General features: G+C 47.0%; 1 protein-coding gene across 2 annotated transcripts in view; it reads right to left on the bottom strand.

Moving 5' to 3' along the window:
* The window catches only part of LOC138580391 (3'-5' exoribonuclease HELZ2-like), a 724,800-nt gene extending 710,015 nt beyond the window's left edge, over nt 1–14,785 (bottom strand). The window contains exons 1-2 of one of the 2 annotated variants that reach the window (XR_011304244.1): nt 14,569–14,785; nt 11,127–12,327 (exon numbers count right to left, since the gene is read on the bottom strand). Coding sequence is in view for 1 of the 2 variants with exons in the window: in XM_069650904.1 (XP_069507005.1) it covers nt 11,127–12,124 (998 nt within the window). In the remaining variant the exon portion in view is untranslated. The remainder of the gene's footprint in view (nt 1–11,126; nt 12,328–14,568) is intronic. The other variant, XM_069650904.1, reaches the window with a different exon arrangement.
* Between the last annotated feature and the right edge of the window lie 5,308 nt (nt 14,786–20,093).

Here is a 20,093-nt window from a genome sequence, read left to right as displayed (position 1 = left end):
CACCTGCAGACAAACAGGAAAATCACATTTAACATGCTGTGCCCGTTGGGCCCATGCTCTACCCCGATAAGTATTGGGATCCCCATGCCCCCAGCTCCTTACTCACCCAGGGCCTGCTAGACCCGGCCAAGATGCCCCATGCCAGCTTGCAGCCCTGCAACAAGTCTGGACAAGGCAATCCAGCTCAACCAGGCCCAGATCCCCACAGGGAGCCCGGGAACACTGCCGCACCACCTGCGGCCGAAGGCCCCGCCACACAGCCCCACCAGGAGGCTAGCAATTATCACTCCCCGACGCCCCCGAAAAAAGTCCAACCTGCCGGAGGCAAGAAAATTAAAACTGGATGACGTGGTTGGAGGGGAAGAGTTATAGGTGATAGTAAAAATTCAAAATAAAAGAAAGGTCCTGTGTCAGAGGCAGGGGCCTCATGAGCTAAGTACTGCGACGAGGAAGAGCGGACATGGAGTTAATGGTAATCATAGCTCTACCATGGATTATTGGTTTGTATCCGAAAGCACGTAAAGTGAAGTCATGAGACCGTTTCCCCCTCAGAATGGAGAGACCATGCTACGGTCTATTTTGTGCAGTCTTGAGGCTATACCATTATTTCATGCGTTAGAACTAGACAATAATGCTGGCAGACCTAGACATAAATAATGCTGGCAATGCAAACTTGAACACATTTTCTAAATTTTGGCAAGTGCATCATTCCCCCTTGATTTATCGTATCCTTCTGGTGATGAACGGAAAGATTTGTTGCAATCATCTTTGTCCGCATTTGGCTCAATCTCTGGCTCTCATGATGAATCCAAAGGGGAAAGGTTACAATAAAACCATACAAGATGCAAAGAGGCTCAAACGTAGCAAAATGTGTATGTGATGGGCCAAAGGTAGCAATAAGCCTCCGACGATGAAACTAAGCAAGATAAAACTGAAATATCGAAACTGGGTCAGATGGTGGAACCAGTCAATTAAGAACATGTGATGGCAACGCATATTTAAGATACTTCAATCTGGCACTACTCAATCAATATGGCAGGCACTTAGGACTGCAAAGGGTCAGAAGGATAGTTTGACGACTAATGCCATCAGTTCTGAATGGCGGAAAGGGCCTGAAAGCCAACATGGCCATCTTGGAAGTTACCTGGGATTTAGATGATATGACATATGTATAGCCATTGGGAAGCTAAAAAGCTCCAAAGTCCTTGGCCCCAATGGTCCAGCCAATGTGGCTTTAAAACAGGACCCTGAAAAGTGGGCTTCTGTTTTAGAGATCCTGTATGACAGTCTGCCGATCACGCCAAATAACAAAATCTTGGTGCAGGGCAATCTTGCGAGGTATCCTGTAAAGTATTTACCTCTTGTTCTTCAGAAGTGGGAAGAGTCATGTTACATCTTCGATGGATCTACAAACCGGGTTTCCACCCTGGAAACTACCTCCTCTAACTTGAGGTTAATCAATTGTACAAAAACTAGAGCCAATGCTGGGGGCGGTATCAAATGCAGTGCCAAAGTCAACAAATGTTGCATAAAGTTAATTGAACCTGCCTTGGGCAAAAATTGACAGACATGGGATGTCCCGAATATCTTGTTACAGATAATTACTTCATACGGACACAGAGGTACAGGTCAAGTTAGCTGGAATGGGAGATGCAACTGCCTGGGCTTCCATCACACAAGGGGTTGTTTATTGGCCAGCCACTGTCCTCCAATGAATGGTGTGCCATTCCTTTCATAATATATGCAGATGTGGTGATTATATTTGATCACACATATTCTGTTATGACTAAGGCTTTAAAAGTGATGGGCAACTATGCTTGCAAGAATCATTTAGAGATAAATTACACCAAAGCCATTTTATTTACCCAGCGACATATACGCAAGCTCCCATTGTCACTATATAATCAAGCCATAGAATACGTTTCCAGTTATATCCATTGTTGGGCTGGAAATTAGCCCATCCCTCCCCACTAGGCGCTTAAAGCAAACACCTCATGAGGTACTATGACACACAAGGGGAGGGGGGGGGGGGAGTAATGTGCACCATCAGGCAACGTGCAGAGGCACTTGAGCGCTTAGGAGGTAGATGCATGGCACTAGAAATCCATAGCCCCCGATTCTTTTGTATTAGACCAAAAGGGATAAGATGGTTCACGCTCTCTGCTCACTAGGCCTAATTCCTGCAAGACAGACTGACTCCGCAGAGCCCCATTCCCACCAAAGTCCTCTTCACCCATCCTTCAAGTGTTGCGGATAGTTAGTATCTTCCAAAGGAAGGCACCCTGCAAGAGCGTGAGACAACACCAGGCTCCACGCTGCCTCCATTCATCTCCACTAAACTGCCATTCGGCCTCTAACCCCCACACAGCCAGGCCCGGAGCCAGCCCCCACACCCCTGACCTGACCCCTACACCTTTGCATTCCCTGTTAATCAAGTGACCCCCACCCCCGGCCCAACACAAATCAAGTGTCCACAGAAGCATGCGTGGCTGTATTTCTTTCTAGCATGTAAACATATCCCTGGTAACACAAGGTTCATGGAGGGATAAATTAAAAGGTCAAAACACCAGGTGGAGATCTTGAGTGCGGGAATTGCGGTATCAATGAAGACCTGAATGTGTGGGTCAGTGTATTTTATCCTCCCTGGCACCATTTCCCGTGCCACCCAGGTGCCTGCCACAATGAATTAATAACCAGGCTTAGCTAGTTTAGACAGAAACAATGTATTAATATGTGCCCAGATCTTCACCACGAGGAGGAGCCAAGCTGACCCACGTGTATCCAGAAGGACGGGAAAGAACGACCAATTACTGCCTGGCATCCCCTATGGAGCAGGCTCATGTGTAGGGTACCTCCAATCCGTTGCACCAAATTGTACTGTATATCATGACGCGTGTGGGGGTTTTTAAGCCCCTGCTTGTAACTGTACGAGTCAAGAGCGCTCCAAGCAGCAGAGTCCTTTGCTGATATTTGTATACTGTACAATTGAACCTTGTAATCCTTGCAACGCTATCTCCTGGCCTATTTCCCTAGTGGGTGGTCTTTATTCTGGAGCGTGTGCAATAAGGGGCTTGCCTTCACAATCTGGATCTAAAATCAAGTGTCTCCACAAACAATACTCTACTAAGTCCGCTAGGGCAGGACATCTGAGCGAGTTTTTAAATTTTGCTTGCAAAATGGCAGGTTACAGTCCTGAAACTTTATATCCAGTGTTTTTGCCCTGCCCTTTTGTATGGGTTGGATGCGTTGGCATTACCCAATTGTGACTGAGTAAATGTTCTAGGTGGTGGCTTTTGGTAGTGTATATTAAACCTGCTACAAGCCGTCCCCATAGCTATACTGAGGCTTGAACTTGGCTTACTTTGGCCGAGACACATGACGTGGTGAGTTATACTTGAAGCAAGTATATCTACCTCCTCTCCCCCCCCCCCCCCTTCCACAAGACTGTCCTGTTTTAAAAAGGAGACTGTCTGGATGTTGTGAGAAGGAATTAAAAGCCAATGGCCTTAGTTATACATCTGCAAATGAAAATCTGTTTGACCTGATAGGTCTGCCAACACCTGTAGGAGGTTGGCAGAAAGCCAAGCAGTAAGAAAATCACAATGGGGGACTGGAATGTGAATTCCCCCCCCCCAATCTAGAAAATGTATTTTATCAGAGGGTGTGTCAGATATCGTACAAAATATTAATGCTGCAAAAGCACCTTATGGAATGTTCTGACTCAAGGGTCCATGAATTATTGTTAAGATTATTGACAAGCCAATTATCAGTCCTTTCAATTACTGGCCCTCAGTTAGGTATGCCACTTCAGAACAGATTCTGTAGGATTTGTAAAGTGTTATAGCCATTAACTATTAGCTACTAGAAACTACCAGGCATGGGTTGACCAGGTGTATGCAATTGGGACACCTCAATGATTTATTTTTAGTGCCATAATTCTGGTTTAAGTTCTCTGTAAATAGCTTTATTTTGCATATGGATTATTGTGGAGAAACTGGATCACCACGACTTGAAGAGTTATTGATTTTATTGACCAATTCGTTTTTATTGTATTTTAATTAATGTGAAAAGTTCCTTGTGAGCTAGTCACATTAAATTAAATAAGTTATTCTGCTCGATATACGTTTCCAAACACACTCATTCCCAAACTGTTAAGCAAAGTTTGTATGCAGTACCCTCTGGGACCACTACACACAACTAGGACTACAGGTGTAAGCAAAACCAAACTTTGGTATAAGTCTGTACCACACAGTTTTCGGTAGCGAGCTGAGCAGCCAGGCTTATCTCAAGAGGGAATGTGAGCTTGTAAGGGTGTTACACAAAGGTCTACAATAGCAAGTATTCAGATACACTTAGGTTTCTTGGTAAAATAATTATTACACAATCATTTTACAAGCATTCACTAAATGAGGCAACCAATATCACACATACACTACAATACTGATACTAAGCAATTGAGCTCCCTTGGATGTCGGAGCAAAATTGCATAAGTAGGAGGAAAAAGGGATAAGTTGATAAAACAAATATTACAGTTATTTAAAAACAGTGCAAATAGTTTGAGTTCACCAGGGGAGTTGATTCAATGCAATAGGTAGGCCAAAGTCAATGGGCTAGTACCTTATATAAGTAAAAATAGTTCTGGTATTAAAAAAACCAGAAAAGTCTTTGCCACGGTTCTTAGAAGTAGTTCACGGAAGAAAGGTTTGTATGTTGGGTCACAAGCTGACCAGGCCTGCAAGTTGCCAAAGTTCCACAAACTTTCGCGGTGAGAGGCAAGTTCTCTCTGTCGGGTTTTCACAGTACCTTATTTTCAAGAAAAAGATGCAGCTGAAGACTACTGTTCCCGGCAGTTCCTGCAGATCTTGCTGCTCCTGAGCCTCAGTCGTGGGGTCAAGAGGGAGGACGTCGGGGGGACTCCTGCACTGCACGGGGACAGATCACAAAGCTGGCAAGTCTTCGATTCCGGTTGCTGTTCTTCAAGCACACAAGCTGGTGTGCTTCTCCCTGGTTAATCCTAACCAGCTCCAAGAACGGTATCAAGGTGGCTTACGAGTTGATACTCAAGGAAGAAGTCGTCCTTGAAGGGGCTTCTCCGTCGAGGTGAACTTGGAAATTCGGACCTGCAGCAGAGCTCCAACGGTCCAGTAGTTGCAGCAGCCATCCTCTTCCAGTTAGTCTTCGGTTCTAGTGGTCGCCTCTGCCTTTCAGCCCAAGAGACTCGCCTTTTAAATAGTTTATTAATTCCAGCCTAGCTGCCACTCACCCAGCAGGGTGGCTGTCCTTGCCGGATAGTCAGCCAGCCAATCACGCCAGAGTGCATTTGGGTCTCCTAGGAGACTAAGCACAGGGAGTTTCAGGCACCTCCCTCACTTCCTGCTCACCCCAGACACTCGGGCACCAAAGGCGGTCTTCAGTCCTGAAGCCCGCCAACGGTGTAGAAACAAAGGGACCAGACCTAGTTTGGCACGCAGAGAAACTAAAGGACCTTTCCAAAATGAAATGGTGAAAAAAGAAGACTGGGTCCTGTTTAAACAAAGGGGGTTCAGGCGCAATCTTGAAAAACATGGCTCCCGTGATTTTTAGCTACTGGTGTTCGCGTCGGGAAAAATCGTGGTAGTTAATTGTAAAACCACTGCCACTTCGATAGAAAAGGCTAGCATTTGACTGCTACATGAGTTTCTAGACACAGGGGATACTAAGTAACCCCTCCAGCACTCTATTGTAAGATAGTGTGTGCTGGGTCTAGGAATTTAAAAAGACTAGTAAAGTCAATTTAGCCTTACATTCTCTGGGAACAGTAGTTTATCCCAGAGAAGGTATTTAAACCTTGGGACAGCCTAAAAAGGCTTCCCTATGTTACTGCACTGAGGGTGCTGAGTAACACACATGAAAAGATGATGCCTATGGAGTGGTCTTAAAACACCATAATCAAAGAACACAAGAGTAAAAAAACACATCAAAATACGAGAGTGGGGGAAAAAAAGGCTCACACTTTCCAGGTAAGAAAATCAAGTCCTCAAATTCCAGCAAAGTTGCTGGGGGTCTCTAATGTGAAGGGTATTTGAGAATTCTCTCTTAACACAAACACACAGTTAGTATCACATAGCTAGTATTATATGGCACCACTTGCCACGGGAGTCAAAAGGTAGTGCCTTGTAGTTGTCCAGCTAACCAGGCTCCCTTTGGAATTAAATAGCTCCCAGCTCCTGGCAATTTCGAACCCTGCATTAAGGATGAGAGAATAATCACATTCTGGATGCTGCATGATGTGTGTTACACAGCACCCTCAGTGCAGTGACACAGGGATGTCCTCCCAAAAGGTTTAAGTACCTTCTCTGGGATAAACTACTGTTTCCCAGAGAATGTAAAGTGAAATGGACTTTACTAGTCTTTCCAAATGTATAGACCCAGCACACACCATCGTACAATGTGGTGCTGGAGGGGTTACTTAGTATCCCAGGCGTCTAAATACTCATGTAGCAGTCAAATGCTACCCTTTCCTATTGAATAGGCCAGTGGTTTTACAACGAACTACCATTATTTTTCCCGACCGCGAACACCGGTAGCTAAAAATCACAGGAGCCATGTTTTTCAAGATGCCGCCTTAAGCCCCTTTGTTTAAACAGGTCCCGGTCTTCTTTTTTTGCCATTTCTTTTTGGAAAGGTCCTTCTAGGGTTGGTCTCTGCGCACCAAACCAGGTTTGGTCCCTTTGTTCGTATGCCTTTGGCAGGCTTCATGGCTGAAGACCGCCTAAGGGGCCTGAGTGTCTGGAGTGGGCAGGAAGTGAGGGAGGTGCCGAAACTCCCTGTGCTTAGTCTCCTAGGGGACCAAAATGCACTGGCGTGAGTGGCTGGCTGACTGTCCGGCAAGGACAGCCACCCTGCTGGGTGACAGCTAGGCTGGAATGAAAGGGAGAAAACTTTAAAAAGGCGAGTCTCAGACAGGAAAGCAGAGTCGACCACTGGAACAAAAGAACAGAAGACTAGCTGGAAGAGGACGGCTGCTGCAACTCCTGGACTGTTGGTTTGCAGGGTGAAGCCTTGCTGCAGGTCCGAATTGCCAAGTTTATCTCGACAGAGAAGCCCTTCTTCCTTTGAGTTGGTGGGACCAATCAACTCGTAAGCCACCTGGATACCAGTCTCGAAGCTGGTTCGGATTAACGGGGGGGGGGGGGGTATTACTACACCAGCTTGTGTGCTTGAAAAAACAGCTACTCGAACTGAAGCGACTCCATTTTGTTTGCATTTTCCGACGATCCCGTGCATTTGTTTCTTCATATCAAGGTACTGTGCCAACCAGATTGAGAGAACGCCACTGTCGGAGTGAAAGTTTGGGAAACTTTCAACTTGCAGGCCTAATCAGCTTGTGACCCAACAAATGATTCTTTTTCGCCTAAACTACTTCCGAGAACTTCGCAAAGACTTTACCGTTTGCTACAAGAACTGCTCTTTCCTATCCTGAACACTAGCCCATTGACTTTGGCCTAGGCCTATTGACTTGAATTGAACTCTTCTGGTGAACTGAAACTATTTGCACTGTTTAACAAGTAAATGCGATCCATTCTACTTACCTTGTGCCTTTTTTGCTCACTTCTAAGTAACTGAACTGCCATTTGGCTCCTATTTCAGGGAAGCTCAAACTGTCTAAAAATAGAGTTTTGTATTGGTTTATAATATTGAGTTGCCTTCTTCTAGTGAAATGTTTTCTAAAATGACTGTAATAAGTGTTTTACCAAGGAACCTTGAGTATAAGTGTCTACTTGAACCACTGTGATTGAAAGTCTTCTGTGTAATTTCTTGTACTGCTCACATTCACTCTTCAGATAAGCCTGGCTGCTCGCTACCAAAAACTGTAGTACATACAGACCTATACTAAAGGTTGGTTTGGCTTACAACTGTAGTACCAATTGTGTGTGGTGGTCCGCGAGGTTACTGCATGCAATTCTGCCTAACAGTACAAGACTCCACTTTTAGTACAAGGCTGTAACACCAGAGTTCATGGTAGCGTAGACAACGCAGTCAGGCTGATCTTCGCTTGGTACAAAGAAATTGTACCATACATATGGTCCAAAGAAACACTGAAGCGTGATGCATTGTAAAAATAAAGGCTTTATTCAAATACAATTAGTCCAAGATGAATCTTGGGTAAATAAGAACTATCACATATTTAACCACAATCATAATGCTATGTTTTAAGTACATAGAATTAAAACCTAACAGTAATGCTAGGAAAGTCCGACCTTATACACATTTAGTATAGGCCACACCTATTCATGGGGAGTAAAACCATGTGTTACTTTCAGTAATACAAAAGTAGTAGACCCTGTCAGTTATGCAGTGACGCTCAGCAAAGAAAATCACATAATCAAGCAACCCGGTTACCAGGATACTTTCCTGAATAGTGGAAGACAGATTCAAGGAACAGTAAATACCTATAACTACATTTATCTTAACAGCTGTATTAGGCGAGTAAGAACCTTTGGAGTAATATTCAATTACAGTTGCTTTTTAGCTCAGTGGAACACAGACTGAGGTAAGCAATAACTAACTTATTTAGGGACGGCACACAGCTAATTCAAAGTAAAACCTATATACTTAAGGAGCAATCAGCAACTAAAAGGTAGGTATAAACCCCAAGACTGGTGTAGCATCTGTATAAAACAGACCAGGGAAAGCAAAACCCAATGTTACACTTTATGAATGACTCAACTTTTGGGAAATAGGCACAACCAATAGGCACACACAACCAACAGGCGCAGGCGCACGCAGGCACACGCAGGCACACACAATATGCAGGAAGTTTTGTAACTGCTCACTCAGCGTAACAACTAACTCTTTCACAAGTACATACTTTCCAAACACTTGCTATTCTTCTCAAGATAGAATCCTTTACTTATCCAATCCTTCCATTGTCTATTACTTGGGTTCACTCAAGGGCAGAGGAGGGACCCTAGTGGTCTAGGACCCAGCTGTAGGTAGGGTAAGATAGGGTTCTGTTGCGGGCAATTGTCAGATCCTGTGGAAGACTGTCCAAACAAGTAAGTAGCTCACTTTAAAGTTAGGTAGGGTCCAGGGACTGAAGTCGGAGCCTGGGTGAACTGGATGAGGAACACCCAATCACAAAAGGACACTCCAAAGCTTTACAGAAAATCACACAGGCTTAATATAAGTAAATACCCCAGCCAACAGTACATCAGCACAGAAGAAGAGTTGCAGCAGAAGACTTGCATCTGCAGCCAAAAACCTGGTCAGCGTATTCCTTGGTCATGAAGACGGAAGGCACAACTTTGGAAGGGATTTTGCAGCAAGTATCAACGGAGAAGGCTCCAGGCAAGAGTTTTTGTGGCTGGATGCAGCTCTGGTTTTGGCACACTTTCCAGGAGCCAGAAGGCATAATAACGCTGGTCAGATTCTCGTCACTTGTGACGTCCAGCACTCTGTTGAGGGGACTCAGACTAGAGATTCATGTCTCTGGAAAGTCAGGAGGAGGCCACCAAAGCTCCAGCTCGATTCGGAAGACCATGCACTGCACGGTGGCTCGAGGTCCCAAGGTATTGCAGCCCTGCAAGGTCGCAGCACAATCTGGGATGGCTCAAAATGCATATCTTCTTGCATCTAGTGGATCTCCGGTTCGTCCTTTTCGGGATCCCCAGGTCAATTGAAAAGAGCGGTTATCGCAAGCTCCGGTTACACAGCAGGCACTCAGGTCGCTGGAAATCGCTACAGCCGTCATTTCTTCATTTTCCACTTCAGTTTCAGCTCCAGTGGTCGACTCATCAGCAGCTTTCAGGTTCAGAGTATTTATCAGAACTGCATTCTCGCTGCATTTTACAGCAAGTGGTGGTCTGGCTGTCACAGCCAGACCCTCCCCCCCACCCCCTTTGGGAAGTTGTTTCGTTTCAGGCAACGTCGAAGACAAAGAGCTACGGAGTTTGACTCCTGCCTCGTGTCCTGCCTTTCCAGAAACTAGGGCCTCGGCAGGGAATCCACAGGATTCCCACCGAAGACAAAACAGCCACTGAGGTCGTTCCTGCTTAGAATGGCAGGTAAAGACCTCAAACAGCAAGCACACAAGAAATGGCGAAAAAAAGAAGGAGCCCACCATTTCAGAAAAAAAATGGCCTTTCTGTGCATTACAGAGGCTGAAAAAACAGCCTGCAAGTAATAAAGACTAAAACTGCCACCAGCCATTCATGTAAAACACGCAAGGTGGTATGCTGGCTCGGTCATCGGTGGATGTTTTTTGGAACAAACATTTTTTGGGGGGGGGGTTAAAAATTATATAAAATTGGGTGTGGGTATACAGGGATATAAAAAAATATGCGGTAAAAAAACCCTGCAATGAAACTGCAGACGATAAAATCACATGGAACCACTGGCTCACTATATAAAATGTAAAGGGGGATGGAAAATCCTTCTTTGCTACTTAGGAACTGTAGTTCACCCAAGTACATGAAAGGAATAAACAGGAGTCCATAGGGGCAACCCAGCCTAAGCCCAAAACTAGTAGGACACTAACTTCAACCATACACTAGCGAGACATAAAAAGGTCACCCATAAAAAAAAAATTTGGAAAAAGAGTTAAAGACTAGTTGAGAGGAGGAAAAAAAAATTCCCCTTCACCTAGGGACAAGGTATTTATCAAGTCAAAGCAAAAGGTTCCGAGGTTGACTCGTCAGGAAGATTTTTCATTGATATGAAAATCTTACCCAACACCCCTAAAGGTCATAACTGAAGTCTGCAACTGGACGTCTCAGACATTACATTCAAAACTATGCTTTTATAGAAAGTGCAGCAAAGAGGTTTCGTGATTAGTGAGCGTATGGAGGAAAAATACAATGTAAACACAGGGGCACTAATCGTATTTAGTAACAAATGCTTAACCTGGCAATCACGTAGGGTATTTGCGAGTGCTGGCAGGGAAATAATGGGGACGGCAGTCACAACTGGACAACCTGCAGTCCAATTCTAAACTCCTTTGAAGGGAAATTTGTTTCCAGGTAGACAAACTGCCTCAGGCTTAACCATTGTTTAAGTTTTGCATTTGGTAAAAGTTTTCATAACCAACAATGTAATTTAGTAGCCACTTCATGCCAAACAGGACCAACACATTTGATGTTACTCACCTTTCACAGAGTGTGAAGCTTTCCTTTCCACATGGTGGACTGCGGTACTTCCACACAGTAAGCGTGTCATCAGACATCATCTGTGTGTGCTCCAGAGATGCGCAGTGCCTCTCAAACTGCTCCTGGGAGGTGGCAGTCACCAGACAAACCCGGCAGTAGAACACCTCCTCCACTGGCATTTCTACCTCAGCAGCCAATCCATTTGCCAGACATGGTGCCAGCAAATCAGAGCGCAACAGCTTTCCTAGCCGCTCTGCCTCCCAGACCATCATCTCAACTTCGCTGTGTGCGTAGTTGCAGCGCTTGGCGCCATGCTTGCATGGTAGTCCCCTTAGGATAAACTGGCACGGCTGCAGGGGCCGTATGGCGGGCACAGGACGAATCTCTCTATAATGTGTCTTGCGGTCCTCTTCTGTCAAGATGTGCACCAGCAGAGGCTCAGCGACACGGTGACTACGGCACAGACTGTTGAGGGGCCAGGGAGAGATTCTGGCCGGTCTGTAATAATAACAAGTTTCACAGATCTCCTGGAATTGGCCTCCATACTCCTGAAGGATATCAGATCGGTTAGTGAGGATGCTCTTTGTGGGGCTGGTGACCCGAACAGTATTGCTCTGTGGATGCAGCAGCCTTGCCCGCAGATCATTGCGATGCAAGTTCATGTCCCTCTCCACAGTCCAAACTAGCACCTCCTCTTGGCTCCAGGCAAAAGAACATCGATTTCTGTGCCTTTCACAACCAAACCCAAGTCGGTAGTACCAGCAAACTACGTACTTGACTGGGATTGGAAAGTCCGGCCTACGGCGAATCTCACGCCATTGGGCAGTGCCACTACCCTTTAGACGCCCCAAGAGAGTCAGAGCACTGCAATTGTGCTTCCAAGGTCGTAAAACAAAGGTGCTCTCATTCTGTCTCACAATACATACAGCACAGGCTAGTCGCAGCTCCAGCTGCCTATGCAGGCGGTCCAATGCCCCCAAACCATGCCCCTGTGCCATGGGGCTCACTGATAAAATATAAATACTTTATTTAAAAAGTTTAAAAAGCTTTGCAGGACAGTCAGACTGTATGTACACTGGAAAACAGGCTCAGTCAAGTATAAGAATTAAGCAAGCAAGTCACAACAGCAAAGAGTCACATCCGTCTGTCTTTTGCTGCCGTCTATCTCTGCGTTGGATAATAAAAATCGAGCAAGGAAAACCTGGGAGGGAAAAAGAAAAGAAGATTACTTTTTTTGTAGTAGTAGACGACTTCACATTAATAGATTACCACTGGCAAGGATAGTCCCTATAACTTCAGGAGACATTTTTGCGGGGACATTACTACATGGAACCAGGAAGACTGCCCTTTCCAAGGCACAGCCTCTCTAATATCCAGATTCACAGGCAGGCCCCCTCTGAATCTACAATCCTTTCAAAAGCGCACCATCTGAAAAAAGTCATACATGGGCCAGCAATGACAATCTGGGCGTACACAAATATAAGAGTAAGGGGGACACGAAAATTGCTGGGTAGCGAGTACAAGTTAAAGTCCAGGTACGTTCCAGTAACATCTCGCTCAAACTAAAATAGCAACAAGTTGCAACTTTCTGGCACCCACAGAAATGTACATTGCCACAAGAATGTAGTGGGCAGAGTCGGTTATTTCACATTTCTGGTAATCAGCATCAGGTGATAGGCTGTGCGAGGCTAGAATTCTCAGTCAAAATACATAAAAAAGTGAATGAATACTGTGGGGCGTTAGATTTTCAAACTTTAACGTGACTATAAAGGAGCACTGTACTATGCCATTCTCAAAGACCTGAGAGCGTAGAACAATACGAGATTGGGAGAGCAGGTGTTGCAATTCAGATGCAGTATTCCTCCCGATTCCACCTCCTATGTACCTGCGACTCTGGGAAAAAACTAAACAAAACCACCATACATCCCCGTTATTGCCTCAAGTGCTAGGGGCAAATACGTTAGTCGTGAATTCCCATAAGGAATCATTGCAGACACACCTTGGCACAGATGCCCCTGGGATACCTTAGTCTCACTGATATTCCGTGCTGCTCTATTAGCTGGCAATGGAATATAGGGAAATTAAGCAGTAAAAACAATGTGGGAAGGATCTGCACGAGGTATAAAAGGGATCTTGGGTAAACGTGAATCATGAACATTTATAGGCATTCCTCATCATGTGTGTATTGTATTAGTGCCCCTTTACATCAACTATCACTTTTCCAAAGAGAGGAATACAAGGCAACCAGTGCTGGTCTTAGTGGCAGCAGTGCCCCAGGGGGGCTAATGGTGCCCTGGGCGGTCACCCAACCCGCCCTACCTTAAGGCCAGCTCTGAATTCAACTATATACAGCATCAGTCGGTGGCAAAACATTTACCACAGCTCGATGTTACATTTTTCTTCCCATTACTTACAATTTTGAGGCTCACAGCTTCCTCCCCTGGAAAGAGCCATCATTGTTATTTTGTAAAGCGATGCTTGCAGCGGGTAAGTTAGAACCAGCAATTAGAAAGGGAATCCTTAATACCAGCAATATCTTTTCATGAGCAAATGCGTTTATTTTTTTTTATTTTTTTAGAGACTCTTCACGTGCCACACTTCCACGGTGAACCAAATGAAATAGCAGGCTTGCAAGACTTACCGGGAAGCATCTTAAACCGGTACATTTAGAACAGGCGCCTTACAAGTAAATAGAAGTTACAACAGACCAACCTGTGGCATCCAAACATGCCCAACGAAGTTACATACCAAGAGGGGAGCACGCTTGTGATTGCTTAAAAAATGTAAAAAAGAAAAAAAATAATAAACAGTTAGGACCTGAAGACCCTACTTACCGTTCAAAGGGGATCTGGCCAATCAACCCAGTTTCACCCCCTCTGAAGTGCCCCCCCCCCCACCCGCGCTACCATCCATCCCAGCTCATCGACGCCCTACTTACATAGTTTATAAACTCCATACATACAAGTGCAACAATCTCCAGAAACTTTCGAAAAGTTCAAAGCCACACAAAGCAAATAAGAAAAACGAGCAACTCGGCTCTGGGAGTGGGTGGTATTCTTTCTGCACACACAGGCCACTAACACATAAGGCTGCAGTGCTGACAGTGCCCAGGTGCTTCCGACCGGAATGCATCAGACAACACCCGCAGCAATGTTCTGTTGACTTTCCTCTCGCTTCCCTGCAATCTAACACTCTCTAAACGACCCACCAGAGCCTGGAAGCAGAACGCAGAGGTGCAGCGCATCTCCCAATAACGTAATGCTGAACTATTAGCCAACCTGAAAATACTAAAGGAGGGCTGCAGTATTTGGGCCGAAGAAGTAGGACCGTAACTGTGTCAGGGGGTTATTTCTGTCTGCATGTCCCGACCCTCGCCCCAGGGTGGCTCTCTCCGCCGGCTAGATCTCCCAAACTCCTCATTTTGGCGATCCTGATCTCGTACCTGAGTTTGGCAGCGTTTGTATTGGTCCCTGCAACACTCGTGATACTCCTCTGCTCCTTTAAAACTGTCGCCTCTCTCTCTCGGTAGTTCTATTTCTCTGAAACTTTGCTGTGTCTCGCCGGGCGTCCCTTTATATCTGCTCCCCCGCCTCTCCTCCTCCATTCAGTTTCGATTCTTGCTTGACTTGCCGCTTTTCAAATAGGTTTACACACGAATTCCAGGAAGTTACATCACCATCGAAGCCCCGCCCACCTCTTGTCCTAAGAGCTGCCCATCATCCTAGCGTCACGCATAGCCTGTAAGCCATGTATGCAGAGGAGGAGTCCGTCCGTCGTTCTGTATCGTTTTCATGCGCCTGTTGCCTTCCACAGAGGGACACCTTTAACCCGGGCCAGGTTGGCAAATTTCAGATGTCTACAACCGCCCCGCCCCTTACGAACCCCTCTCCCAGGTGCCACCCAGCGCCTGCTCTCCCGCCTTGCCAGATCCCACCCCTATCGTGAAACAGCACGCCGCTTGCACAAAGGCGTATTCCGTCTCCTCAGCCTGCCACATGGTCTGTGTTAGTCCCTGTTAGGAAAACCCACAGCCTGTCTCTCACCAAGGATTGGGTTCCATGTAATAATGTCGCCTAGCAAAAAACGGACCTTTTTTTTGCAGGGACATTATTACATTGAACATGCGGGAGACACCCCCTTGACTCCCAAAACCTTATTTTTTTCAAGGGTATGGTCACCCTATATAATGTCAGCACAGCCTTTTCCCTGCGACAATATGGCACCATATATATGGGGATATTATTATCCAATACCAAGGATTGCTCCCTGGCCTAACCATATGTTCGCACCTGCTTCAATGCCAACCCATGACCCAGGCATCCGTCCATTTTGGACCCAACACATAATAATAGCTCATTCCCCTTTTCCCCCAGAATTGTGTAGAATGAGTCTTGCTTAGTGTTTGGCATAAAAAGGCCGCAGATTTATTTTCCACAATAACATAAAAACCACACTGCACACATTAGTGGAAATCACTCAGAAGATGCGGCGACTGCTCCGTGTCCAAATAACCTGCTTCCCCCTTTCCTTCCCAGAGAGTCCATAATAGGCCCAACTCTCCAAACCTCTTGCATCCGAGCCTCTGCTGCCCCTGCAGGAGCTCCTTGGCGGGGAGAGTGCCGTTTCCTTGGGGGAAGCTGAGCTCTTGTTGTTCCCCCCAGACGCCCCTGCCGCTTAGGCTCCCAAGGGGCGCTGGTCTCAGAAGAGCGAAGACCCTTCCAGCTTTCTCCTGGCTCACCCGGAGTCTGTCTCTTGTGTTTGTTCGGCCAAACACCGCCACACCGCCTTGTCCTGCGACGTCGACAACCAGGCCTCTCTGCTTTGCTCTGTTTGTAGGGTGGGTGGGAAAACGAAATCCTCTTCTGTGTAGCGGGCGGGCGTCCTTCTGCCGAGGCTGGATGCTGCCTGCAGTAAAGAGCCTGCCCGTTATAAAGGGGTAGCCCCACCCCTTTCTTTTATTGCCCTTCGCGGGCTTTTTCCTCGTTTCACCACGCTTTTGGCCAGCGCCTCCCCTTCTTCCCAGGAGGTGGAGGACAGGAGGAGGACACTGCCAGGGTTATCGTGGTGCCTCCTCCATTTTGCTTCGCTGTTCGTCGTCACTGGCACAACCATAGCTCTCAACTCACCCGCCCTGAAGCAGCTGAATCACCCGCCAAGTCCCTCATACAGCCATTCACCTGCCAAAAAGAAAATCTGGTGTTTTCACCGCCTTGGTGACACAAAAGGTTGGGAGCTATGCCCACAACGCTGCCCATGCTCACTTCCTCCAGCCTCTGCCGAAGGCTACGCCTACCATAAACCCACCCCCAAGGTTTACCCCAATTCCTACCTTGTCCAAAGCTATCCAACATTACCAGCCATCGTGTTATGCAATGTGAATATTGTGCAAATGGTGCCCTCTACTAACTTGGCAAAATCCTACCTTACTCAAGCCCCTCCTCCCTGCATTTGGTAAATAATGGTAGTGACGGCGCGTGGCTGAGCGAAGAACCAATGTAGTCGCATGTCGCCATAGCAATTAGGCTCGTGGCCCCTGAAGACCTAGCAGTGGTAGACCTCCAGCATCAGTGCTGAACCCTTGGGGTGAGGCTCAGGCAGCGCAGACATGGCCGGATCCCCCTGGATGAGGGCTGCGGGTCCCTGGCTGGCGAGATGTTTCGAAACACCTGCAGAGCCGAAAACAAGTAGTGCAGAAGGATAGGAGACCAAGCGGCAGACTTGGGGGGGGTGGGGGTTTGGGTGGGGTGACCCTGAATTGAGCACCTGCCAGAGTGGGACAGCGCTTGAGGCTTTGGGACCCGATGCCCAAGGTGAGGCTGGCTGTGGGGCTCCCGAGTGAGGAGCCGACCACTGCTGCAAGCCCAGAGCATCAAGCGGTCGAAGGAGCCTGCGCAGACTAGTGCTCTCTGCACCCCGACCCTCAGACAGATACCTCTGAGGCCCCCAGGGCAGGAAGAGGACGAGGGGGCAGCGGACCAGCGAAGGGTCATGCAGGAGCCATCAACCAGCTGCCCCGTGGCCTGGCGTCCCCAGGGGTGAGTGATCCAAGGCCTCCCGGACAAAAAAAAAAGCCAAGCCCAAGCTGAATTGAATAACGAGTGAATGGGAGGGGTGTGGCAGCGGGCCTGGAAAGCAGAGGACGAGCGGCTGAGTCTCATGTACCTGAGGCATTGGTAGACCCTTCTCATTGAGCTTTGTGCATAAAGAGAAGAAGCAGACTATGAGGAGACGCGTGAAGAAGCCCCTTTTGCAGAGGAGCCTGGCGGGACCATAATGATAACCCTATGACCCCATATAGGGTCACAGCTGTGATCACAACGCAATTTATGTGTACGTGGGGAGCACTAGTACTCGTCTTTTCTAAATTAAAGGTTGACCACACGACCAAGGCCCGGAGGTCTCGATCCAAGTAAGACCAGGGATTGCACGAGCGATCATATCCCTGCGACAGAGATAAGTGGAAAACCCAGACCCACCAAGATGGCAAAACGTACAACTACAAAATAAAGCTGCAATGGCTGGGGACATTAAAACATGGATCCAGGCACAACAGGTGCAAAGTGAAACATGTCTTCTGGTTACAGCACATGTTCACACGCAGCACCCTGTGGGGAAATGTGGGACTCCCCTGCTACCAAGCAGGACCTGCATTCCTTCCTGGCCGAATTGAAGGCAGCCAACAAAAGTAGCACCAAAAAGCTATCCTCGTCTATCACACAGTTAAACCACGACATGTAAAAAGTGCAACTAAGGTTGAACAACTTAGAAGATGACAAGAGCAGCCATGAGCAGCCATGAGCAATCACTAATTGAAGCACAAGTATCTGAACCCGAAACACTACCGCAACAAACCCTGGATAGGCAGAAAGAGGCCACGATAATATTTGCTTATGAGGGATTCCTACAGCAAGTGCAGATGCAAACTTTGAAAGGTATATAAAAGGACATGTTCTCCACAAGGCTGCAGGATACAGACGGCATCGTCCTTCACTTGGACAGGACTCATAGAACATAGAACTAGTTCCAACGCAGCAGGAACCTGATCCCGGATGTCCTGACACGTGGCCACTTTTATCGCACAAAGGAGAGAATAATTTCCATAGCGAAGAGATCGGCCCATATAAAATTCAGGGTATCCCGGATCTACCTCTTTCAGGACCTTTTGTCAATGACTCTCAGGAGAAGGAAAGGCCCCCAACGAGTGAATACAGATGGGGCTTCCCTTGGAACATCTTGTTCAAAATGAACAGACCAGGAGGTCGGTCGCGACTCTGGATGAGGCAGGTGCTCTGTGGGGGGACTCGAACACTAAGAGCGAAGAGGGGAATGGACTGGAGTCCCAAGGGTCTGTGAAACAACGGAGCAAGAAGGAGGTGCCAACCGAAGAGGCCACGACCCTGCCGCACGGACGCTGTGGGGTTTAACTTGGTGAAGGCTCTTGGGAGGAGCTGTTGGAGTCATAGATACGGGAAGGTGGTATTTGCAACACTACTTTAAAAGAACACTCCCACGTTCCTGCACTTTAAAGAGAAGCATAGAATGAAGATTCCCTGAGCAGGAGTTTGAGACTGCCGTTTGGAGGTGGATTCAGTCTGGTCTTCTGCTGCTATCTCTTCTTTTTTGCACCTCCTCCTGGAAGTCGACTCCCTCCTCTTGATCCACTGGATGTTGCAGTTTGAGTTAGAGATTTCTGGGTGTTGAGGGGCTGTTCAGACCCAAAAGCCTTTGAAATATGTTTAGGTAGTAAGGAGGATAAATGTTGGGTGTTTACATTACGGGAAAAAAGTTGAAGAATGAAATGTGTTCTGTTTTGTTTACTAGTAGGGTCCTGCCCTCTCGACAGAAGCAACCGCGTAGTGTGTGCAGTAGCGTTCACTCGCGGTACGACTTGATGTTATACCCTGTGCTTATGCACATCTGTTTACCTACTCTCATGCCGGCTGTCGGCTGCTGGTGCAGTGCTTGTCGGTCCTGTAGCCGTGGTGGGGACCAGTGGTGCAATCCCTGCGGTCTCTTCTCTGCTCCCGCCCTGGCGTCGAAAGTCTCCGCTAGGTGACTGGCTCAGCCATTTGGGTCCCGGGAAAAAGTAGCTGCGAAGGAACTGGAAGCAGTGACGGAACACTGAAGGTATGCTGCACTTCAGGGCTCCCCCTCACATAAGTTGTCACAAACCTGAGCTTGCTTTAAAGGGCCTATTTCTGTGCTTCAGCCTTCCCCTCCTTTTCCACTCTGCCCTCACTAGTTTTGCTTCTTAGCATGTTTACCCATTGGGTTGTTTGCGCACAATAATCCCAGGCTATTTATGTAACTATTTATGGTGTTTCTGCATCACTATTGTATCATTGTATCCCACTCAATAGAATGCCTTTCTCAAGGTCCCACCAATCAAGGGACATTTTTTCATGTGCAAAACCCCACTTGAAAACGCATGGAGAAATTAGCAAGACGATTAATGCTCAAACATCTCTAGGAGTGCCAGCACAAGCTAACTCTCTATCTCAGCCCAGGATTGCGGATTCTGAACTAACACATGGAAACTGCCCACACATTTCCACTGTACTGAGAAACCCCCGATCAGAGCCCCGTACCCCACGCATCCTCTCTCCCAATTCTCCCTCACCAAGTGTGTGCCAGGTCTCAGAAGAACTGGCACGGAGCATAAGAAGAAGACAAAGACGGGGTGAACTGAAAATAAGGGATAGGGAGGTCATAGGTAAGCGTGCAGAAGAGATAAGTGCCAGAGGTTGCAGTATGGCACAAGAGACTGGAACATGTTTCGGCTCCCATGACTACTCTTCCACCTCTGCACTTGAAATCCGGCTATGCCTACAACCATAACACGAGCAGCCCTGCCCCCCTCCGTTGAAAGCTGAGTTATCAAGCTTTCTAGGAAAGCAAATATGAAATCTGAGGAATATTGTGAAGAGGGTGAAAAAATGGAAATCCTGTGGAGCAAAAGGGAGCTCC

The sequence above is a fragment of the Ambystoma mexicanum genome, chromosome 3p, assembly GCF_040938575.1.
Source record: "Ambystoma mexicanum isolate Mex_15411 chromosome 3p, UKY_AmexF1_1, whole genome shotgun sequence".
Classification (NCBI taxonomy): Eukaryota; Metazoa; Chordata; class Amphibia; order Caudata; family Ambystomatidae; genus Ambystoma; species Ambystoma mexicanum.
Note: the sequence above shows the minus strand (reverse complement) of the source record. Positions and strands in the feature narration are given on the sequence as shown.